The 25,447-nt window shown below is 40.0% G+C and overlaps 1 protein-coding gene across 4 annotated transcripts in view; it reads right to left on the bottom strand.

Annotated features, from left to right (window-relative positions):
* The window catches only part of PIEZO2 (piezo type mechanosensitive ion channel component 2), a 478,719-nt gene that overhangs the window by 124,015 nt on the left and 329,257 nt on the right, over positions 1 to 25,447 (bottom strand). For all 4 annotated transcript variants that reach the window (XM_034943968.3, XM_034943967.3, XM_008959670.5 and 1 more), the window contains exons 8-13: positions 13,190 to 13,352; positions 9,953 to 10,072; positions 7,468 to 7,506; positions 6,422 to 6,560; positions 3,461 to 3,609; positions 1,166 to 1,396 (exon numbers count right to left, since the gene is read on the bottom strand). In XM_034943968.3, coding sequence (XP_034799859.2) covers positions 1,166 to 1,396; positions 3,461 to 3,609; positions 6,422 to 6,560; positions 7,468 to 7,506; positions 9,953 to 10,072; positions 13,190 to 13,352 — 841 coding nt within the window. The remainder of the gene's footprint in view (positions 1 to 1,165; positions 1,397 to 3,460; positions 3,610 to 6,421; positions 6,561 to 7,467; positions 7,507 to 9,952; positions 10,073 to 13,189; positions 13,353 to 25,447) is intronic.

The following is a 25,447-nucleotide window of genomic DNA, read 5'->3' as shown; positions in this document are numbered from 1 at the left end:
ACCAATTGTGTGTGAATATGTGTGTGTGGGTCTGTGTTTAAGAGGAAAGAGGGAGAGAGAGTAAAAGAAAAGAGTGTTAGATGAAGGTGCCTTGTAAGTGAGAGTATAACGTGGGATTTTCAGCATGGAGCAGGGTGAGAAGAAGAAGCAGGCATAGGAGTTTGGGATGAATGAATCAATGAATGACATTCCCTTGGTCCATGAACACAGGGGTTATATTCTCACCTCTGTCACTAGAATTCACCTGTTGGATTGTGTTTCATTTACCCCAGTAGCTCTTCACCCAAAAATCTGTTACGAAGACCAAACTTTGCCCTAGTCTACTCTACCCCACTTACACCTGCTTGCCTTGGATATGGGGTGTGTGGCAACCCTTAAAGCGGGCAGTTGCTCCCAGGAAAGGTGAATTTCATGTAATGTAAATGACCATCTCCTCCAAAGACACTAATTTCCAAGACCCATTCAATATATACACGTTTATTTTTACTGTCTTAAAACTAAATTATTAACACAAAGGGAATGTGTGTTTAGTCTGCCATTCTGTTAACAAAACAAACAGTAAGTTGGGAAACCTAATCTTTTGAAATAAAACTGTTAAAATGGCCCATGAAAACAAATGAGTAATGAGAAGAGTATGAACATTCTAACTCAGATAAGAACATATCATATAACCAGTAGAAGAAAAACAGCAAGTGTCATACTTCATTTTTGCTGCTAAAAATGTTCTTTAGGAAAGAATTGGAGGAAAATGTCATGAATAATCAATACTTATCTGTGACACTAATGCACTAAGCATGTTTTATAAAACGATAATCAAAGACAGTCCTATAATCCCTTAACACATTTTGCACTGTATTTTCCTATTTTCACACCTAATTTTTACTCTAGGAGGATTTATACTTAAAAACATTTATACAAGTTTTCTTTGAGTGGAAAACATTGTCATTCCTAAGTAAAAGCTAAATCATGGCGTAATATATGTTCATGTTTAAATTATAGAGGCCTCTAAGCACCGCAAATTGTTTCTTACAGTCTCATGTTTGTTCATTTTTACAAAGCAGTGAATATTTGGAACCTGTTTTTATAAGGTTTCTCTTGGATACGATTATGATGATGATTGTGGTTTTGCGTCATTGTTTTGTTTTATTGTATTCTATTCACTTACTTTGGAAGCAAGTTCTCCTGGCTCTTTCTTTTCTAAAAATCCTGGAACTTTTTTAATTTCAGGAAGTTCAAAACTCCATATATACTGTAATATCAACAATAGGTTTCCATAAACCACCATGAAGGGAGAGCTGATCATGGCATATTTTCTTCTGTTGCGAATCATCCAAAGAGTGCACGACCAGATCAGCAGCACGAAGGTCAGCCAGCTGTGATAGGTGATGCTCCAGGCCTCCGGAGGACAGAAAAGGAAACACGACCATGGTCAATACAATGCTCAGTCCCCCCTGCCCTGGTAAGGTAAAAACTATCTAAAAAGAAAAGGTCATAATATTCAAACCAGGGAGAGTAGAGAGTTGTGGTGGAGTGATGGAGACCCCACGCCGTGGAGTGGTGGCTTGGAAGGCAGGAGGTTTTAAAGCCTTAACATTGTAGCTCCATTAACACAGCAGAATGGTACCGGACAAGGGCACATTTTTAATGAAGGATTGTGTTGTTTTTACAATAGACTTTTTTCAGTTAAGTAGCAAAATGTGTATTCAAATATTTTATTTTATTTTATTTTATTTATTTTATTTTATTTTATTTTATTTTATTTTATTTAGCTCTATTGCTTTAAAGAAAAGACCAAACTTATCTGGCTTAGAGAGAAAAAAAAATGGTATACTCCTGTGAGCTCAGAATGAGAGATTTGCTGCTGTTTAAAGTAGCAGTTGATGTACAGAAAATGTCAAAAAGTAACCAAAGAACACAGAACTAATTTTATTTGAAGAATAGAGCTGGCAATCCCCAAATTAGCCTCTTCAATTTTGTGGTGCTTTCTTTTTCCCAGTCTCCTCTCACATGTGGCTGTGTTCCTTACTGGAAACTGAAGTTGAGCACACACAGGTTCATCTGAGAAGCACCTGGACTGAGTGCCTGGGGAAATCGTGCCTAGGTTCTGTGTCCCTTGAGTTAAAGAATATTTTTATTTTTATCATCAAAGATGTCCATAGGATCTCACTGTTGACCACAGAATTTGGAAGAGTTGTATTTTAAACAAGAATATTAGGTTTCTCAAAAATAAATCAAATTTCCTAAGAAAATTTGTTTTTGGGAAAGGGAGAGATTATAGCTTCTTTTATCTTCTATCTATGGGCCAAGGGTCTGTTTTGAAGGTGTGATGTTGCAGATGGTGAGTAGAAACACGCATAAACTGAGAGCTCACAATTGGAAGGTGCTCTAGGGAACCACGGTTGCTTGATGCTCATATTGGTAAAACATTATTGCTGCTGGCCAGGCTCGGTGGCTCATGCCTGTAATCCCAGGACTTTGGGAGGCCGAGGCAGGTGGATCACGAGGCCAGGAGATTGAGACCATCCTGGCTAACACGGTGAAACCCCATCTCTACTAAAAATACAAAAAAAAAATTAGCCGGGCGTGGTGGCGGGCGCCTGTAGTCCCAGCTACTCAGGAGGCTGAGGCAGGAGAATGGCGTGAACCCGAGAGGTGGAGCTTGCAGTGAGCTGAGATTGTGCCACTGCACTCCAGCCTGGGCAACAGAGCAAGACTCCATCTCAAAAAAAAAAAAAAAAAAAGTTATTGCAGCTAAGAAGGAATAACGTCTCACCCAAATCTAAGATAAGATGTGAATATAACTCTCACTATCTGAAACGAATAAAAGCAGCCTATGTTAACCTTGAAGACCTTCAATGTCATTTAAAAAAACTAATATGTCCTCTCAAATTGGCAAAATAAGAGATAGTCTGACTTGACAAGCTAATTTGGAAGAAATGTATTAATACTTAAAAGGAGGATAAATAGAATTGAAAAGGACATAATTTTACAATCTGTAGTATAAATATCCCATGAAAAATTAACACAGCTGACCATTCTCTGCCAAGGCATTAGGGGGATCCTATACTTCTGCTAGCCCTGAGAAGATAGCAGCACTTAGAGCCAGTGGGACTGTGGTCTCCTTTCTCCAGCACCCTGGCAGCCGCCACTCATACATACCATCATATCATACATACCGTCATATCATATCATACATACCATCAGATATTGTACACACCATCATATCATATCTTACATACCATCATATATGTACTATCATATCATATCATATCATACATACCATATCTTATATGCCATTATATATGTACCATCATATTATACATACCGTCATAGCATACATACCATCATATCTTATATACCATTATATATGTACCATCATATTATACATACCGTCATAGCACACATACCATCATATATTATACATATCATCATATTATACCTACCATCATATCATACATACCATCATAGCTATGAGGGCACAGATGTAACTTTGTTTCATAATAAATTGGAATACGGAGACCATGGCATGAACTTTGATACTTCTTTTTTCCTCACGGCTCCTTTCTTCTTCAAATTCTTCTTTCTCTTCCTCTTCCTCCTCTCGCTTTTCTAGATGGACAAATACTTTATTTAACTATTTATGCGAACATGTGACGTTTGTATAAATGTTCCAAGCAATGCAGCACATGTATGGTTTTGGTATAGCCTTTTATTTAAGATTTCAGAAATTGTTTCCCATTCATAAAGCCCTTAGAATTCAAACAGAATCAGTAAGTTCTGCCTGGTCAGTGTAATGGGATCCAGCATGTAATAATTGAGAAAGGAAAATTTCCATGTAAGAAGATACGGAAGGAAGCCTCTAAACCTGTCATCAGAGCCCCCACCTCCTGGTGTTCATGCTGTTGTGTGGGCCCTCCCCTCGATTGTGGGTGGGACCTGTGACAGGCTTCTTCTAACACAAATAGGGCACTCTAGAGGGGATGAAGGGTCACTTTCAAGATTCTGTTTAAAAAGACTGTGGTTTTCATCTTGAGTGCTCTCTCTTATTCTCTCACCTGCTTGTCCTCAGACAAGCCAGCTACCATGCTGTAAACAGCCCTATGGGGAGCCCCAGGTGTGAGAACTGATGGCTCTGCCAGCCAGATGTCAGCAAGAGCCTGAGGCCAGCCAATGGCTACACAGGGAGCCTGGGAGCAGATTCTCCCCCTCTCCGACAAGCCTTCAGCTGAGATAGCAGCTTGACTGCAATCTCATGAGCAACCTTGAGCCAGAGGAACCAGCCTAGTGATGCCCAGGTTCCTGGTCCAGAGAAAGTGTGTCATACTAAGTGCTGTTCTAAGCCACTAAGTAGACTGTCCTTTCTGTCTTTCTTGTTCAAATCAAATGGGCTATGTGTAGGTGGGTTACGGGAGAAAGTTTCTTAGCAGCATAAAGAGGTATAAATGACTGAAAAATCAGTGACTGTGCATACTACTCCACATGGGCTCTGCAATGAGACGATGGTGTGTCCTTGGCAGAAGCCCACTGGCTCTCATTCCTCCTGCAGTAGGACTGGATGAGCCTGCGGTTTATACAAAAAGTCCCTGGGATCATAGACAGGGGTGAAAACACCAAATCTGATGGATTTTAGAGTTACTGCCATGCTGCTTCTCTGGTTGACACTTTTTGTGTATATAGATTTAATTTTTAAAACCTTTCCAGCTTTTGTTTCACTTTTGAAAGCCCAGTTTATGATTTCAGTATGTCTGGGTTGTCCGTGTCAGCACTCAAAATTCAATTTACTTGTCCACATGAAAGTAATGGGTAAGTAGAAGGTTGTCTAGGCTGTGACCCCAACAGCTCAAACGTCAGAAGCCACAGATGCTGACTCCTGGGCCCTGTGTGTTTGCTTCTGGTGCTCATGCTCTGAAGAGCATACTGGAAAGCACTGTGTTTCCTTGAACTTTCCAGTTTAAGCCTGAGCTGCAAACTAAAACACATACATGCAGGAAGCAGAAACAGGGAACGAAACAGTAGAGTTTGAAGCTATGCAGCTCTCAGGTGTCATCATGGGTTGAGTGTGAGGGTGGGGTGGGGGTGGTGGCTGACCTTGATTTAACCTTACTGCGGAATGTCAGATAATATGACTAACCAGTTGTACAGTTAAGTATTAAGAAGCCCTGTGGGGCAACTCCAGGAAGTACTGATACAGAATTATGAAGAACAGACATCAGAATAAACCTGATAAAGAGTTATGCGAAAAGGCCCTTGGAGTAAGCGTGACGTACCACAGATGCAAATTGGAGAGCTGCTGGCCACTGACTAAAGGCAGGACAAGGTCTGAGAACTCTGGCTGTAATTACATACAAATAGAGATGCAAATCCACTCTAGTTTTATCGTCACTTTGTAATTCTGTCTTTACGGATTGGTGACAGGCAATTGGTCCCTTGCAGGGGAAATGACAATAGAGGTCCAGCTAACTGCTGTTTTGTAGAGGTGAGGGACTAGTGTTGCCAGACCTTCATAGTCTTCAAGGGATTCCAGAAGTGTCCATTTCTAGGTCAGAGGTGCAGCTTTTTAAATGATGGCTAGGTAAATTTTTTTTAAATGCTGTGCAGACCAAAAATCAAATCTGAGAGTGAAACTCAGCCCCAAGCCACCAATTTGTCATCTTTAGTAATAGTGCTCTCCTTCAACATAAACAACTGAAAGAAAAGGGAGAAAAAAAGCCTTGCAAAAGTTAAGACAACCTCGTTTTTTAAAAAATGGACAAAAAAAGGACTCTTAAAAAACACTCAGCCGGGTGCGGTGGCCCACGCCTGTAGTCCTAGCAGTTTGGGAGGCCGAGGCAGGTTGGATTGCCTGAGCTCAGGAGTTTGAGACCAGTCTGGGCAACACGGTGAAACCCAGTCTCTACTAAAATACAAAAAATTAGCCAGGCGTGGTGGTGGGCACCTGTAGTCCCAGCTACTCGGGAGGCTGAGGCAGGAGAATGGCGTGAACCCGGGAGGCAAAGGTTGCAGTGAGCTGAGGTCGTGCCATTGCACTCCAGCCTGGGAGACAGAGCGAGACTCTGTCTCAAAAAAAAAAAAAAATTCATACATTAACCAGGAAAACCATTGACCATAATTATAATATCAACCAAAAGAAAGACCAACATATGTATAGATGCTATACCTAAGTTGACATGTTTAAAATACTGTTTTCACCTTTTATTTTAAAAGTTTGCCCCAATTACGTCACTTACTTTGTATACAAGGATAGAACACAACTAGCAATATGCTGGGGCAAAATGCAGGCAGAACTTAAAGAAGTGAGGTTAATGATACTGACATGGATACAGTTTTTAAAAAAATAAAATAAGCAACAACAACAAAAAGAGAGAGGCCAAGCTTCTAAATGAGGGAGAAATGCGACCCTGAGTGCAGGGCTGGCTCCTACCTGAGGATTCATCAGAGGGCTCCCACCGGTACTGAGGGGTGGAGTAGAGGTCAGCTTTTCCAGGGCCGTTCTCCATGGGCAGGCTTGGGTGGATGGTGTGGTAATCCACGGGGTTGCCGTTCACAGTCACCAGCAGGCCCTGCCGGGAGTGCAGAGAAAGGGACACCTGTTACAGCAGCTCTGGGTTTTCAATGTAGACATACCCCTACTTCCCTTCCTCCACCCTAACTGAACAGTGAGGAGTTGATTGCAAGCTGAATAACTTAGCCAATTGCTCAAATATTTTAGTAAGGGGAATCTTGTACATTCCCTCTCCAACTCTAGTCTCCACAGAGTGATCGCAGGAAAATGTGCATCTGATCTTGTTGCACTTTGCCTAAAACCATGCTTCGCACCTGCTGTCCTCAGTATGAAGAGCAAACTCTTGTAAATGGCTGAAGGAGGCCTTCAAGATTTGGTCTGATCTTTCCAGCCTCAGCGTTTGCTACTGTCCACCTCTCAGCCATCCCTCCATCTATATGGGACTCTAGACCTTTCTTGGGCTGTGGTCCAACATTGTCCTGCCTATGCCCTATGCACAGGACTAATGCAAACATCCCTTGGATCTCAGCTAAGGCATCACCTTCTGGGGATCTCTGCCTGACTGCAGGTTGCTATGTCCTTACTACACCACTAAGTACAATTGCCTGTTGCGTCCTTCTGTCTCTTTGGCTTTACAATTTTTGAGATAAACATAACACCCACCAATACACATGTGTATGTGCGCCCATGGGCATGCAAAACTTCCTACTTATGAAATAGGCATAGCTACAGAACAAAACACTTTTTAAAAAGCCCACAAAGCTTCTTAAAATTTAAATATATTTTGTATGATTATACTCAATCTCATTTTAACAGCAATCTACCAGATATAATTTATGCCCAAAAATGGAAAAGCTTATGGAAATTTTAATAGATCATTAAAATAGACTCAAAGGAGCTACTTCCATTTGTTGCCTTTACATCACTTACACATGCATAAATGATAATTCTAAGGGTATACTAACATCAGATGGTTTGTAGTCATCCTGGGTCATGGATAAAAGCTGCAAAAAGCAATGCGGGAAAGCATGTTAGTAAGGAAGCTGAAAGCATTTTACTGTTTATGTATCTATAAAGTTTTACTGTGCACAAGCCCATTCTCTTTAACTTGCTGATAGCTAGTATATTAAAATTGCCATGCAAAATATAAAAGGACAAATAAATGAGCTGGATGCTGCTGTTTATGACAACTATTTCACAGCTCTTGATGTTAATGTTTAGTTATACAGCAGATAAGCAACCACATGTCTATAAATGTTACCATGTTTTTCAAGGGTTATGTTCTACAAGAATAAGCGCTTAGTTTTATACCCCTTTGAGACATCTGCAGAATTCTGAATGTATTTATGTTTCAAGAAATAGAATTTTCATAATAAAGAAAAATTGGGCTCGGCGCGGTAGCTCACGCCTGTAATCCCAGCACTTTGAGAGTCCAAGGCAGGCAGATCACGAGGCCAGGAGATCGAGACCATCCTGGCTAACACAGTGAAACCCCGTCTCTACTAAAAATACAAAAAATTAGCCGGGCGTGGTGGTGGGTGCTTGTAGTCCCAGATACTTGGGAGGCTGAGGCAGGAGAATGGCGTGAACCCAGGAGGCGGAGCTTGCAGTGAGCTAAGACCGCGCCACTGCACTCCAGCCTGGGAGACAGAGCGAGACTCCGTCTCAAAAAAAAAAAAAAGAAAGAAAGAAAAGAAAAGAAAAATTGATTTGTAATGTGGTTAGAGATTATTTTAAGATTTGTGTACTGTCTATAACAAAATGATTATGATATGACTCTACTTTTTAACTAGTAATACATTACTACCAGGTGATTTGGGCTTCCCCCAAATAATAATTAGCACACCAAGTGGTTCTACCACAATTTTAGGTCAGTACTCATTTGCATTCTTAAAAATCACTGAGGGTCCCAAAGAGACTTAATTTATGTGGGTTCTATCTATCAATTATCTACCATATGAGAAATCAGACCAGGTAGTCTTAAAATATTTATTTACTTAGGTATTTATTCATTAAAAATTAAAAAAAAAACCATTGTGTGTTAGTATAAATAATTTAAATAGTTATTTTTTAAAAACAAATAGTGAAGAGAGTGTCATTGTTTTATAATTTTGCATATCTATTTAATGTCTAGCTTAATAAAAGACAACCGGATTTTCACATCTGCTTCCGTATTCAATCTGTTGTGATGTGGTGTTCCGGTTGAAGTAGATAAAGAAAATCTGGCTTCACATAGGTATGCAATTTGGTCAAAAAGAAGTATTTTAGTGCCGGGCACAGTGACTTATGCCTGTAACCCTAGCACTTTGGAAGACCGAGGCAGGCGGATTGCCTAAGCTCAGGAGTTCAAGACCAGCCAGGGCAACATGGCAAAACCACATCTCTACTAAAAATTCAAAAAAATTAGCCAGGCGTGGTGGCACGTGCCTGTAGTCCCAGCTACTTGGGAGGCTGATTCAGGAGAATCGCTTGAACCCAGGAGGCAGAGGTTGCAGTGAGCCAAGATCACACCACTGCACTCCAGCCTGGGTGACAGAGCGAGACTCTGTTGCCAAAAAAAAAAAAAAAAGGTATTTTAATAGTCTGTCTAAATAACTGTGGACAGTCTTTGCTACTCGATCAGACTCAACCAGTGTAGTCTTGAATGTCAGTTGTAGTGCAGAATCTGCAACCATATCAGTGAACTTTTCGTACTCTGCTACATTAAAACCCATTGGCATATCATGCACCCCGACTGGATCATTTATCCACTTGCTGTCATGTCGGGTGTTGGTGAGTCGGAAACTGCTGTTTCAGTGAGTTACAGGTATTGAACTTTACCAAATACTGACAAGTTTCAGTATGCCATGCGTAAAAAGCACATTTGTAAATATCACCTCATCTCATCAGAAAAGTCCACAAATATTGGAAAGTTTTTAAGCCCTCAGCAGATATGAATTTTCAAAAATTCTAATTTTTACTCAAATGCTTAAATTTTATCACTGGTAACAATTATTGTCCGTTGTTTGCCTCAAAGTGATGAGCTCACTTCATTTATTTTCAAGTAATTGTCTGCCAAATACCCAAATCAACCAAATACCCAACAGAGTAAAATTATTTTCTGCAATATAGTTCAGCACTGAAATTTTCACCCTCCAGTGCTAACAGATTGCTTTTCTACTTTTGTTTGTTTTAATTACAAAATTATTTTTTAATAGGAACATTCTTTTTAAGATTAGGAGATTTCAGTAGAAAGCACGGAAATATAAAATGATGTTCTTGACGGGACCTGGGTATTTTCTTTGGAAATAGTTTCCCTCTCTGGTACTAACTCTCCTAAATCACTGTTTCTATAAACTACAAGCAACCTGAATATGATATGATATATACGATATTATAAGGCTCATATTCAACAGTAAAATACAAAAACAGAAAAATTAGGGAACGGAAATCCCTTTCATCATGGCTTACTTTTCTCTCATCAGTGGGGTAATGGGTTGCGTACCACAGGCTCCGCCTCCTCTCCGCTGTTATTTGGATGGGGCTACAAGCCAGGGCTTTGTCCTCTTCTTTGGTCCCCTCATCCTGCACCTGAAACACAGAAACAGGATCAGTCTTGCTTCCTGAGGCAGTTCCCTAGGCAGCCTGGGTGGCCAAGACAGAGCTTTTCATTTTGGCTCAGTATGATGACTTTTCAAAGTGAATGTTTACAATATACAGGATTTTATCAAGACACTTTAAAAAATGACAAAAATGCTCCCCTGTAATTGGTAAGTACATCAATATTAAATGTCCCCTGATTCTACTAAGCCCCATGCATTACAGAATATGCTCCATTGTTAAATATCCACAGCTTTTCCACGTGCATTCTCAACTGCACTCAAAAGCAGCGATGCACATGGCTCTTAGCCAAGAGCCTTCACAAAGGTGCGCAGTTAACAGTGTAAGCCAGCTGCCGGCAATCTTCAATTAAGACTGGATGTATTGAAGGCAGAATCATCTAGAGCTCACACAGCACTAAGCAAGAGCATATCTATGCATATGAGGCATTTGCCTAAATTAGACAACTGGTCTAGGAAAGGTGATAGAGAGGAATACGAGGAACAGAAGCGCTTCGGTGCCTTAGCATGTTTTCCCAACAAAAGTGTCCTAGTGAAAAGGGCAGTCAGGCGTCACTGATACTGGAGTGGAGTGGACTTAGTCTCATTGTCTGGATCCCAGTGCACCAGAGTAGAACGCTTAAGCAGGGCACCCTAACTCCCTGGGAGGGGCATTACATTTGCCAGGTGGGGGCCACATATTACACTGAAGTCTCGACACTGACTTTTCTCTCTCTCTTTTTCAAACATGTTTCATAGATGTCTACTTCAGCACTCACATTTGGTGGCCGGCATTTTTCATTAAATGCACCAGGTCACCTGGAACTATGATATAATCAGCTTCTTTTTCTCATTGACTCAATGCAACGGGCCTTCCATCCCAGCCCATTTGAAATAGAGCCCACATGAAATGTTGATGATAATTTGAAGCCCCCTTCTCTACTACCCCTGCAGACCTCGTGATTTATAACATTGCTGTTGCTGTGTGGCCTATAGCCTAGACGGTCTTCCCGGCTCTTTCTCTGCCTACCTTTGCTTGCCAGACAGCATATGGCAGTGGAAGCAGAATATCGCACGGGCCCAAAGTTATAACGGAGCCCTCATTAAGCTACTGCATTATCCAAGAGATGACATGGGATATCCCAGAGAAAGCAAATGGGCTGGGAAATCTTAATAACTAGAAAGCCTTAAAGTAATTTCCATAATGTGTAAGACATTGTTCAGAGATAGTTCCCATCGCGGTGGCTCATGCCTGTAATCCCAGCACTTTGGGAGGCCAAGGCGAGTGAATTACCTGAGCTCAGGAGTTCCAGGCCAGCCTGGCCAACATGGCGAAACCCCATCTCTACTAAAAATACAAAAAAATTAGCCAGGCGTGGTGTCAGGCACCTGTAATCCCAGCTACTCAGGAGGCTGAGGCAGGAGAATTGCTTGAACCCAGGAGGCAGAGGTTGTGGTGACCCGAGATCATGCCATTGCACTCCAGCCTGGGCAAGAAGAGTGAAACTCCATCTCAAAAAATATATATGTATATTTAATTTTTTATGTACATGTTTTTATTTGTGAATATATACATATACATATGCATGTTTGCGGAGGAATTGGACACAATTTTAATGATTCTACCGGCAAAGTCAAATTTTAGAAGAGAACTGAAGAAAAATATAACACAAAATGACTGGGATTCCTTACCACCCATAAATCATTTTGTTACTATACAACTGTCATCAGTGGCCTAAAAGAAAGATGATCCATAAAAACCCTGCTAACAAGGATGGCCTCTGAGACCCTAATCCCACAGATGGCTGTTAGCCACTGACATGGGGGGGAGGTACCACATAGGAGGAAGACAGCACCATCCTCATTTCTGCAGGTGGCGCTTCTGTCAGGGATGACCGGAGCCATGCGCCTCCTGCAGTTTTACAGTCACTATCTGATTTACAACCTGTTTGCTTCTCTTGGACCATTTTTCTCTTTTAGAATGTACAGCTCTCTAAGTGGGGCCCTACCTACTGAAGTCATTGCTCTATGCCGGCCCCTAGGTTAGTTTCAGACCCAGTTGGCCTTCCATAAATACTCATTGACTGGCTGACTGATGAACGTGTGGGAATGGTCTGTGGGTACAAAGACAGACAGAGAAAGTAGGGAACTTCTGCAGGGCCCCAGGCTAGAAGTGATTTGGAGGAGGGGGACTGGAATGCAGAGACTCAGGCTGGGCCATGCTCATGAGAACTGTCCCCAGCTGTAGGGTTCCCCACAGGTGGGGCCTGAAAAGGTGCGGCCACCCTGTCTACACAGCTTGTCTCCTTCATGTGTCAATAAGCAACCTTGCAACCGGGCTCCTGACAGTCATTTAGGGGAAAGAAAAGCAGGCTGATATTTTCTGTCACTGAAGGAGAAAAGAGAGAAGAGAAGCCACCCAGGCTTCAGTCCTCCCCTCAGAAATGCTGTGTCCTTGTTCATATTTTCATAGGGAATAAACACCCTCAGTTGTGCTGGAAGAATATTCGAATCCCCATCCCTCACAAGGGGATACTCAGGAGGCAACAGGCACCACCAAGAGCTGGGCTGTCACTCCATCTTCACAGGCTAAGAGCGCTGGAGGAGATTTGGGAAACACCAGTCCTCTTGATAACAGGGGTGTGTGTCTCTAAGAACTGAGCTTTGCTGTCAAATGTGGATTAGAATCTGATTTGTACCATCCAGTAAATGTGTGATTTTAGAAAAACTGACATCTCTAACCTCATTTTCCTCATCTGTAAATGGGTATAATACCTATTCTATTGATCAGAGTTGTTTAGTTTATTAAATGAGATAATGTATGACATGGCATATTACAGTAAGTGATCAGCAAAAATGAGTCTTCCGTTCTTCTCACTGCCTGCCATTCTTACCAGCAGTTTGTGGTAGTAAAGGGAAGCTAGTCTTTGATCTGATAGTATTTATATTCACTTAATACTCTTTGCAGAATTAAAACATCATACCCAGAACACTAGAGTTGTGTTGGAATAGAGTATTGATTAGTCAGTAGAGAACAGGAGTGAATCATTTCACCTGGAGATTCTAGGTTACTTTGCAGACAAGATCATGAAAATGTTTTTGTCCTTACAAGGGGCTCTTGCAGCCAGATGCGGATCAGAGTGGCCAGAGTGTAGTACATCACCAGCAGGAGGATAGGGTTGGCGTGGTGGTACCACGACAGGTCCGGGTTCACTATGATCTTCCAAGTACTCGAACAGTCCGTTTGAATTACTGACTTGATACCAAACAACCTGTTAAAAAACAAACAAAAATGCTTAAAAGATGCAATAAGCTATATGTCTCCAACACTGAATAAAAGTACTTTGTTTTTGATACATTCGTGAGCTATTCCTAGGTTGATCCGTTCTATTGTAGATATTTCAATTACCCTTCTGTATATATAATTACATATTTAAAGAATATACGTGGACATGTATGTATAATATGCATATAATATATACATTCAGTAATCATATGTGTATGTATAAAATTGACATCAACATTAACCAGAAGATCTTTACATCAGTTCAAAAATCCAGTTAATACTAAATTCTTGCACATCTATTAGAAATGTTTTAATTATTAATCAGCCCTATTAAAACCCTGTATTATAGAAATGCCAAGTATGTGGTAACATGTTACTAGTCCAGCTAAATGAGCAAATATTTTGTTTTTGGCTAGGTTCAGCATTAGTTGTACTCAGCTAGTGTTGACATTATTGGGCTAGTTCTACAGTTTAGCCATGAAAGTCAAATATTATATAGTAAAATTTCTGTAAGATATATTTCTGTCAAATACCATTTATGAGCAATTTGATTTTTTCAAAGCATAGTAACTAATCATTTTCTTTGAAATATAACTTTGAGTCTGTTACATTTTGAAATGGTTAATTTTTATGTTGATTTCTACTAATCAGAATGTGTCTGATTATATAATGGAAAACTGTAAAATATGACTCATTTAGAAATTCATTTTGATGGGCAATTTTTCTAAGAAAAGACTCTACTAAATGCATAAAACTTTATAGATTAAGTGAGTTTCATACCTTTCTACTGTTTGCATCTTTTATTTATTTTTTGTTTTTGAAATGGGGTCTCGCTCTGTCACCCAGGCTGGAGTGCAGCAGCATGATCACAGCCCACTGCAGCCTTGAGTGCCTGGGCTCACATGATCCTCCTGCCTTGGCCTCCCAAGTCGCTAGGAACACAAGGGTATGCCACCATACCCAACTATTATTTTTTTAATTACTTGTAGAGACAAAGTCTCATTATGTTGCCCAGGCTGGTCTCGAACTCCTGAGCTCAAGTGATCCTCCCAAGTTAGTCTCCAAAAGTGCTGGGATTACAGGTGTGAACAATTGCACCCAGCCTGTTTGCAACTTTTATATGTGAGTTTCCTTTAATTTTTATCTTACATTCTTCAGTTATAGAATCTTCAAAGGCTGCATGCCTTTCACTTGTAAAATCTCTCAGGGTGAATGCTGTTTTCTATCACAATGCAAGTGTAATATTAGTGTATTGATGAACACAGATTTTAAAGTAAGCTAAATAGAAATTAAACTAACTTTCTTCATTTTTATCAGAAATAAATAAGTTATGTCATAATTTGTTCTTATTATGAAATCTTTTTATCTTAAGTTCCAGACAGATTTTTGGAGTTAGCATTTTAAATAACAATTTCCTGAGTGAAAAAAGTTATGTCCCAGTTAGAATGGTAGAACTTTCTGAAAATGTTTTTGCAGCCCTAGATTAAAATGTAAATTTCTTGTATAAAGTACACGGAACTGAAAGCTTTTCGATGTAAAATCAGACAAGCTAGATAGTCTCTTGGGTTAATCTAAGTGACAGCTCTTCCAGCCGCTGAGTCCTTCTCCTTGCTCCACGCCTGGCACATATGCTAGAACTAACCTCATCAACTCTCAGTTTAAAAATACTTGTTTTGTCCCATACAGAATTTTGATTGTAATTTTCTGTAGCTGTTGGTAAAGCGAACTAAATGCTTTATATCATATAGACATTACATAGCTTGCCACTGATATCATAACTGATTCCAAACTGATTTTGCACATTCCTACACTAACACTGAATAATAAGACTTAGATTTTGTATTAGCAATGTATAGACCTAAAAAAATGAGCAGAAGCTAACCAGTAGCAGATTGTTGTCTCCTACAAGAACTTTTTTTAATCCAGCTATGCAAATACTATAAAACCTAAGATTTCTCTCTCTCTCTTTTTTTTTTTTTTGAGATAGAGTCTCACTCCGTCACCAGGCTGGAGGACAGTGGCGCAATCTCGGCTCACTGCAACCTCCGCCTCCCGGGTTCAAGCAATTCTCCTGCCTCAGCCTCTCAAGTAGCTGGAACCACAGGTGCGCACCACCATGCCAGCTAATTTTTGTATTTGTAGTAGGGACGGGATTTAACCATGTTGGCCAGGATGGTCTTGATCTCTTGACCTCGTGATCCGCCCGCCTTAGCCTCCCAAAGTGCTGGGATTACAGATGTGAGCCACCACACCTGGCATCTCTCTCTCTTTTTTTTTTTTTTCTAAAGAAACTAGATACTGTTGAAAGGATTCATACGTGAGATGAGAAATTTGTACTTGAAGTTCACATCCTTTCTGGCACTGCAATTCTAGGATACTACACAGCATCCAACAATTATTTAATTTACTCAATGTTTGTTTCCCAGGATTGCATCTTGATACTCACAGTACAAAGAAACTGATACTATTGCACCTGCTCTCCAGGAACTACTCTGTCTACACTAAGGCCATGTGCTAGCTTGGGCAGAGCAAGGTGTCACAGAAACCCTCTCTTTCAGTGGGTGGTGGGGATGGGTACTCCTCCTGACTGTCTTAAATCTCTCCATAGAAATATCTCTTCGCTTGAGAAGTATACAATGACACAATTACAGAGCAGCACATCCCAATGTACTGCTTATTTGGAAATAAAAAGATAAAGATGAAGCTTTTCTCTTTCATGCATTTGGAACATCTTCTGTTTATCTTTGATCCTAGGCCTGATTCTACTGATAATGTATACAAATGTATTTGGTAAATGACTCGATGTCTGAGCTTTCACTTCCTAATAAAATCTAATAATGTTGATGGGTGGGGTGAGGATGCAAGTATATGAAAAAGAAAGGACAGTTTTTAGAAGATTTTATGTTAAATACTTAAGAACTCACAGATTCTATTTCCCAAAAGATAGCTGAAGATAGGTCCCCAAGAGATGATCAGTCCCTAGTAGAGACACATCAGACCCTTGGGGCCCACACTTCCACTTTGGAACCTGGTCTGTCTGCATTGCTGTTTCATGGTCAGCGTTTCTGTCCATAGAACACATCCTCACTTCAATTATTATGCCAAGGGCAGTCTCCCTACCTCTAATTTCTCTTCCCTGCACATTGTGACAGCTTGCAGAGTTTCCTTGGGAAAGCTCATGTTCTCTACGCCACCCTCCTCAACCTACTCCCTACTCCCCCATTTCCTGGAGAAAAGCCCTGAGTCCCAGAAAAGCACCCCTGAGGTCTTCAGCAACCTGGTCCCCTTTTCTTTCTCCCAGACAAAAACCTTGGCTATGCTAGATTATTTGGGGTTTACCATAAAATCTCAATCCCTTTGGTGTTGCTATTCCTCGTTTTACCAGGAGGCTTTTCAGTAGCTATGACTTTTCTGGAGTCCCCATATCAAGAATTGGGGGTATATGTACCAGGTGAGCTTTACCCACTCCTTGGCAATGAAGATCCAAGAAATAGGACAGGCAGAGCTTCATAGACTCTCTGATACCTCTTAGGATAACACCAGCCCCCAACTCCAACTGCAATCCCATAATATGTGCATGTCACTGTATTCCTTCCAGATACCTCAATCATTCCAAAATATTACAGGGGTCACACAGGATACCAGCTGTTCAGGATGCATAATCACATTACATCCATGGCCTATCATCTGAACCTTCACGCTAATTTATGATAATTAAGTTTTGTCGTAAGCATTGGTTTTTCATCATTCTTTCCTTCAGGCCTGATATTCCTTATAGTTAATATTCACCAATACCCTGAAGCCATTTCCCAGCACACTTCATTCACGTTTCTTCCTATCTCTTTTTTGTCACTGGTTGTTAACATCCTTGGCATCATCTAGGTTTAGTTCCAAAGTCACCATCACCAGGAAATGTCTATGATTTCTCCTTCTTAGATTCAGTTTTCCCTATGCCTCCACAACAATGATATTTGTAGTCATAATTTGAATTTCTGCTATTTTTAGTTTACGTGCTTGTTTTGCTGCCCATTTTTATTCTAATTCCTTCCAAAAAGGGTGTATGTCTTGTAACCTTGCGTTTATGGCAGTGCTTAGGGTACGGAAGGTTTTAAAGGTACGTTTTCTTAACTGAATGAAATACACTAAGAGTAAGTAGGTGATCACGGTTATGGTAGGAGAAGAGATTAAAAGATGGAAAAGTTACTGCTTTTAAAAAAGAGAGAAAGGTAAGAAACTGTAGATATAAAACAAATTCTGGAATTTTCAGAGAAAAATCACTGCTGCTTGAATCTCAACATCCATGATTTTAGTGCCCCACTTTAGGAAATAAGAACACAGAATAAGAGGGTAACAAAGGCAACAAAAGTACACTTTTATTTACCTAAAGTATATCTTAGGTCATACATAGCAGATAGTTATTTTTGTTCTCTACTGGCTATTAACAAACATTTTGAACTTTACCTTCTGAATGAAGCAATAAATGAATGTATATGGTTCAGAAATAACACTCGCTTTTTTTTTTTTCTTTTTTGTTTTTTTGAGACGGAGTCTCGCTCTGTCGCCCAGGCTGGAGTGCAGTGGTGCGATCTCGGCTCACTGCAAGCTCCGCCTCCCGGGTTCACACCATTCTCCTGCCTCAGCCTCCCAAGTAGCTGGGACTACAGGCACCCACCACCATGCCCGGCTAACTTTTTGTATTTTTAGTAGAGACGGGGTTTCACCGTGTTAGCCAGGATGGTCTCGATCTCCTGACCTCGTGATCTGCCCGCCTTGGCTTCCCAAAGTGCTGGGATTACAGGCGTGAGCCACCGCGCCCGGCCAACACTAGTGTTTTTAAACTGAGAATCCAGGTTTATAATGAAGAAACAATGAGACTCAAATATCCAATGGTAACAAAATATGAAGCAAGCCTGAAGGATTCCAAGATCCTTCAACTGCACTTTACTCAGATTACTACGAATAAAAATTCATTCCATGCTTTGTTGTTCTCACTTGTAAGTGGGAGTTAAACACTGAGTACACACGGACACTAAGAAGGGAATAACGGGACACCAGGGCCTACTTGAGGGTGAGGGTGGGAGGAGGGCGAGGATGTAAAAAACACTCATCGGGTACTTCGCTTATTACCTGGGTGATGAAATCATCTGTACACCTGCAACACGCTATTTATCGATATAACAAACCTGAACATGTACCTCTGAAACTATAATAAAAGTTATTAAAAAATTCATTCCATGCTTTGTGATGAAAGAGGACATCGCGGCATCAGGAAGGGTTGCTCATCGCAGCACTGTGATGAGTCTTCCGCCTGGGGTCCAGCGCACGGTTCATTCTTTCGGCTCTGGGGGCCTCCATGGACTCATTATAGCTGTCCCTCCACTCCTCACGGAGCACTTATTTGCACGCTTTTCTCTCTCTCTGAAGCACTCGTAACATCTGACAGCATGCGGTGGTTATGAGTTGGCAGGGCACTTGTTTCTGCTCGCACATGTTGGCAGATTTATAAAACCTCCACCTGTCTTCAGGTGTGCTCCAGACCACATCTTCTCCGTCTCTAGCAATACAGGATCCCAGCCATTGGCAAGAAATACGTAATACTGAAAATAGCAGCACACTTAAAAAACTGTTTATTTGAGGCAAAATACACATAACATAAAGCTGATTATTTTAAACTTTTTTTTTTTTTTTTTTTTTTTGAGACGGAGTCTCACTCTGTCACCCGGGCTGGAGTGCATTGGGCCTCTGCTCACTGCAACCTCTGCCTCCCCAGCTCAAGTGATTCTCCTGACTCAGCCTCCGGAGTATCTAGGATTACAGGCACGCGCCACCACGCTCAGCTAAGTTTTTGTATTTTTAGTAGAGACGGGATTTCACCATGTTGGCCAGGCTGGTCTCCAACTCCTGACCTCGTGATTTGCCCGCCTGGGCCTCCCAAAGTGCTGGGATTACAGGAGTGAGCCACCGCGCCCGGGCCATTTTAAACATTTTTAAGAACACAGTTCAGTGGTATTAATTACACTCATATTGTTGTGAAACCAATCTCTAGGACTTTTTCATCTTGCAAAACTAAAATTCTGTACACATTAAATAAAAATTCCCTATTCCCTTCTCCTCCCAGGCCCTGGAAACCACCATTGTACTTTCTAAATCTGTGAATTTGACTACCTGGTACCTTATTTAGTGGAACCATCCAATATTTGTCTTTTGTGACTGTCTTATTTTACGTAGCATGATGGCCTCAAGGTTCATTCATGTTGTAGCATGTGTCACAATTTCCTTCCACTGTAAGGCTGAATACAATACATATATACATATGTATGTCCCATTTGTTTATTCATCTGTTGATGGCACTTCCACCTTCTGACTATTGTTCATAACGCTGTTATGAACATGGGTGAACAAATATCTCTTCAAGACCCTGTTTTCAATTCTTTTCAATATATAGCCATAAGTGAAATTGTTGGATCGTATGGCCATTCTATTTTTAATAGAGAAACTGCTCCGGTTGTTTGAGGAACTGGTATACTGTTTTCCATCAGTGCTGCCCCATTTTACATTCCCACCAGCAGTGCACAGTCTTCCAGTTTCCCTATAGCCTTGCCAAGTCTTGTTATTTTATGCTTTTCAGAGTAGTCATCCTAATAGGTGTGAGACGGGACACCATATTTTTTTTTTTTTTTTTTTGAGATGGAGTTTCGCTCTGTTGCCCAGGCTGGAGTGCAGTGGCTCAATCTCGGCTCTTGGCAAGCCCCACCTCCCTGGTTCATGCCATCCTCCTGCCTCAGCCTCCCGAGTAGCTGGGACTACAGGCGCCGGCCACCACGCCCAGCTAATTTTTTGTATTTTTTTAGTAGAGACAGGGTTTCACCGTGTTAGCCAGGATGGTCTCGATCTCCTGACCTCATGATCTGCCCGCCTTGGCCTCCCAAAGTGCTAGGATTACAGGCATGAGCCACCGTGCCCGGTCCCATACTTTTAATTTAAACTTTTTTTTCCTCAAGAGCTCAGAGTTCTAATTCCAAGACAGCTTCCAATCCTTTTAGGAAGCCAGGAAATATATTGTTTCCAACTAGCATAAAACAAATATTTGGGGACAAATAATTTTCTAGAGGAAATGTATTTTAATAATCTTCTCATTTTTAACCCCACATCCTTTAATTGAAATGAATGGAGGAAGAAATGGTAAAGGGAAGTAGCCACAAAGAGGCAGATGCATTTCAGGAAGTTTGAGAATTTGAGTCCAAACTACAGACACTAGACTCAAGATACAGAAACCACACTCAACAGAGAGGAGGATTGTTGAAGCTCAGCTGAGCTCTGTCAAGGTGGAAGCCTTGTCAGCCCCCAGGGTGTTCAGCCCTTTCCTCTTCTCATACCGTTTTCCCTGGAAAGTGTTTGGTGACAGACTCCAAGCGTCCTGGGCTCCCTATGGGAATTCCCAGGCAGAGTATTCAGAAAGTTCATGAAACACCAGGAGCTAAGTGGATCAGTGGCCATGATGACTGGCCAATGAGACACACTCATGGGCTCAACTGAGAGCAGGGGAACACATGACAAGCAGCCTTGAAAGGGGGAGGAAGCTGCGTTTCTGTAAGCGAGTCCTGGTTCAGAGGAAAGAGTTCAACCTTATGGATTAATTATGTTTGAAGATATAAAGCTAGCAATAACTGCAGCCACCCATAGATGGTCCCTGGGGATTTAATTCTTTAAGTAGACATAGGTGCCCTGCAGCAGCTTATAAAACTAATTGTGGGGAAAATGGCCAGGCACTAAAAATAATTAACTTTTCTTTTTCTTCCATCCCCTACCGACCCTTTCCCCACTCTAATGGCATAAATCTAATGGCAACAAAACATGGGTCTTATTTTTAAAGGTTAAAAAAAATGAAAATTCAAGTGGCACATATTCTACTTAGTATTTTAAAGCACACCTTTTAAATGAAATTGCCTTAGCATGAACTCAGAATAAACTTAAAATCAGAGGCTATAGGGCTAAAAGAAAAGAATGGTGATCCAGACATGGATTCGAGCCCTGCCTGAATGATTACCTATGTGACCCTGAGTAGGGCATTTAACCACTTTAAGCCTCAATTTCCTCATTTGGAAAATGAGGCTAGTAAATAACGTATCTCAAAGAGGTAATGTGAAGACCAGAAATGATAGGCATACGACTTTTGAACTGCTTTACATGACACTTCAACTTAGAATTGCTGAAACGGGGCTTGAAAATATCCTATATACAATTGTTTTGGATTGTAAGCTACAGGGTCACCAGATTTCTTATGTGATAGATATCAATTTCTTCCTTGTATAAAAGTATAGATGTATATAGTTCAAGCTAGAATGATACATCTTTTGTTTCAACAGCAACGTACCTAGATAATATTTGGGAGTGCTCTTACTCAGGAACAAGCGAAGAAGGAGAACAGTCTTCTGATGGTACATTATAGCTATAATCTAAATATTTATGGACACTTTCTTCTCACACATAGAATATACTTTCTCTCTCTCCAAGAAAAACAGTTCCAAATTTCTACCCAGTTATGCAGCTCATGAGGTGGAGGCCTAGGTGATGCTTGGTCCTTTCTTACAGTTCAGTTATTCGCTCCTTACAGGTCCGCAAAATTGCACCCAGCACACGTCAGTGGAGTGGAAACATCATCAGTGCAATAAAAACTCCCATTTGGAGAAAGGAGGTGCGGGAAACACAACACAGGTACCGGGTTGCAGTTATGATCAAATCCCACTAGGCAGGAGCTGGGAAGACTCCCTGCCTAGCAGACACATAAGTCTCATGCTGGAAGCGCTCCGCTCTTCATCAGGAGGAGCTTCCTTGTCAATTGTCTTTCTCGACCCCTGCCTCAACCTCTGCCAGTCTGAAGCCTCTCCATCCCCAGACCCACCTCCCATGCTGTGTGTGACTGACATTTTGGTGAACCTAATATCTGTAATTCTCATTTAACCACAGATCACGAAGTCTTATGCCATTAGTGTTCTTTTATATTTCTGTGTCTCGTGGCTTGAAATGGGTTGTAAACTCTTTCAGAGCCTAAATAATGTTTCTTAGATGCTTCCAAAGCACTTACAAGTTTTCTATACATGGGCCATGTTCAGATTATTATAATGGCAACCCTAGTAGTAGCTTTACTAATAATTTTGCAATATGTAACTGAAACTATCAATCAGGAATGTTTGATTGAATGATTAATTGAAATTATCAATCAAAAATAATCAGAAATGTTTTCAAATACTTTTATAAACAAAAGTTCATCAGAAAATTAATTCTGCTTACAAAACAATAGGGGCAACACCTAAATACCCAATAAAAATCTACATATTTTCTCCACTAATCATTATATAGTCTTGACAATATCCAAAAGGAAAAAAAAATTGGTGCATCACTAAAGAAGTCAAGTTAAGGCAAAATGAGTCAGTATGTTTTCAAATGAATATGTAATTTATGTCTTAGGGAGGATTTCAATGAAATCCATGTCTGATATTTCCAGATGTGGTAACTGCTGGAATAACTTGTATTTTTGCTTTTTTGCACAAATAGAAACTAATACATAGAACCAAATGATTTATTCATCTTTTCTCACTGCAGTTTTATTTTATTAATTTTTAAAACATTGAAGATAAGTTGGGGCTCATCAAGCAGAGGAATAAAATTAGGCATGGTACAATTATAAATGGTGCAGGTTTTCTAGGACCTTGTCCCTCAGAGCTTCTTCCATTAGAAATACAGAAACTTGGGCCCCACCCAATACCTACTGAATGAAAATCTGCATTCCAACAAGACACTCAAGTGATTTATATACACATTAAAGTTTGGGAAGCATTGAGTTTAAAGTCAGTTGGACAGTTCTTTTCTCTTACTAGTAGAAACTAATATTTTACCTGCTATTTAAATCTCATCCCAGCAAATACCATTTTAATGAAAGTTCCCTTATAAAAAACATATCCCACCCTATTTAATTGTCTAGATATTTTAGGCAGTATCAAATACAATGAACACCAATTTGACAATAGAATTAAAACACTCTATTAAAAGTTGTTTGAGGTGAGATTTGATCTCTTAAATATAACTAAGTGAACATTAAATATAAGGCCAATGAAATTATACCCGAAGTATCCATTTATTAAAGCTAGATACATGGCACTAGTATAGGAAAAGGCAGAGTGTAAAAAATTAATAAGGCACAATCTTGTTCATAAAAAACGTATAGACCATATTTTTACACACTATAAGACAATTTGATTATAACCTTCTAAAGTTCTTCCGTGGCCTCATTTTATTGTTTCATGTTTTAAGATTGAACAAGACAGAAACATTCTTCAAAATAGTAGGACTTTATGGCTGGGCGCGGTGGCTCACGCCTGTAATCCTAGCACTTTGGGAGGCAGAGGTGGGTGGATCATGAGGTCAGGAGATAGAGACCATCCTGGCTAACACAGTGAAACCCAGTCTCTACTAAAAATACAAAAAATTAGCTGAGTGTGGTGGCAGGCGCCTGTAGTCCCAGCTTCTCAGGAGGCTGAGGCAGGAGAATCACTTGAACCCAGGAGGCGGAGGTTGCAGTGAGCCAAGATTGTGCCACTGCACTCCAGCCTGGGCGACAGAGCAAGACTCTGTCAAAAAAAAAAAAAAAAAAAAAAGGTAGGACTTTACAATGTTTCTAAGAAGACTATTACCTGAATTAAACGTTTTCCTTCATAGCCTATTCTGATTACAACATAAGCTAAATAAAGTATAAACTTTTTTCTTATTTTTTGAGTTGTTTCTCTGTCCCTTGAAAAAAATACAGATAAATAGACTAAATAGATTCTGGAACATCAACAAGGAGATAGAAGTCACAATTTATACCCTTAAAGAAGTAGTCATACTTCATGTTCCTTGTCATCTCTGTTCTGCCAAAGTGCTATTAGATTAGATATAAGAAATTTCTTGAAATACTTAGATTACTATTCCATGTTAACCTTCAATGATGTTGAATTCAGCACAGCTTTAAAAGGAATTGAGGGGAAGGTGATTTACAATAAGAAACTAATAAGAAGTTAATATGTAGCCCATTTCATGGCAGGTGAATGAAGTTGAACAAACTCTATGTATAGCCTTGAATATGTCCTGAATATACACTTGTGTATACCCAATATTTTCCTGGGAATTCTTCATCACGGAAGTATCAAAATGATTTACTCTAGGTGAATTCGAGCACAGAGACAGCCTTAAATAGCTATTTGTGTTGATTTGAAAACGGTTGCAGGATCAATAGTAATATAGGAATGTAACAGAAAGGGAATGGAAAGAATAAGAATTGCATACTGAGAATTTGCTAAATCACTAAAAATTCTATCTCATCTGTACTTCTTATTTAACTGAATAAGTTTGATGGAGGACAGTAAATAAGATATGAGTTTGGAATTTTCATTTACATACAGTATTGTATGTTCATATTAGTCTCAAAATATTTGTTTAGAGCATCCTCACGGGTGTTCTCTACCATTTTGCTTCACGTCAATGCATCACTTTTCTCAACTATTCTCCTGTTGTCAAAGACTAGAAGGGCTATCATTTCATAGTCTCATTTTCAGTTAGAATATATAACCGAATTATTGGCTTCATTTTAATGGAAATAGGAATAAAAAGATGTCATTGAAATCATTGAAAAGCACGCCCTAAAGTAAGTCTAATGGCCATTTATTTTTTATCTATATTGTTAGTGGCTAATAATTTTTTGTTACACTTTAAACAGTAAATATACACATCGTCCCCCACCAAAATAATATGGAAATGTTCCATTTAATTGTCATAAGAAGAACTCTGAGAACTGCATTTAAGTACACCTAGACTCCTTACAGTAAAGCATTGATGAAATTAACAATAAAAAGGTATAATGATTTCTACTGGAATAATTACATGGGTAATTTAACAGTGGATTTGGATAAAACTGGAGGCATTTGTATGATATACAGTTAAATATTTATAAATGGTATACTGTTTTTTGGATAAAGAGGCAATCTTTAAAAACGTTAAGTAGAAGGAATTTTTAAAGTGTACATTTTCTCTTTCATTATTCTAATG

This window comes from Pan paniscus, chromosome 17 (assembly GCF_029289425.2).
Source record: "Pan paniscus chromosome 17, NHGRI_mPanPan1-v2.0_pri, whole genome shotgun sequence".
Lineage (NCBI taxonomy): Eukaryota > Metazoa > Chordata > Mammalia > Primates > Hominidae > Pan > Pan paniscus.
Note: the sequence above shows the minus strand (reverse complement) of the source record. Positions and strands in the feature narration are given on the sequence as shown.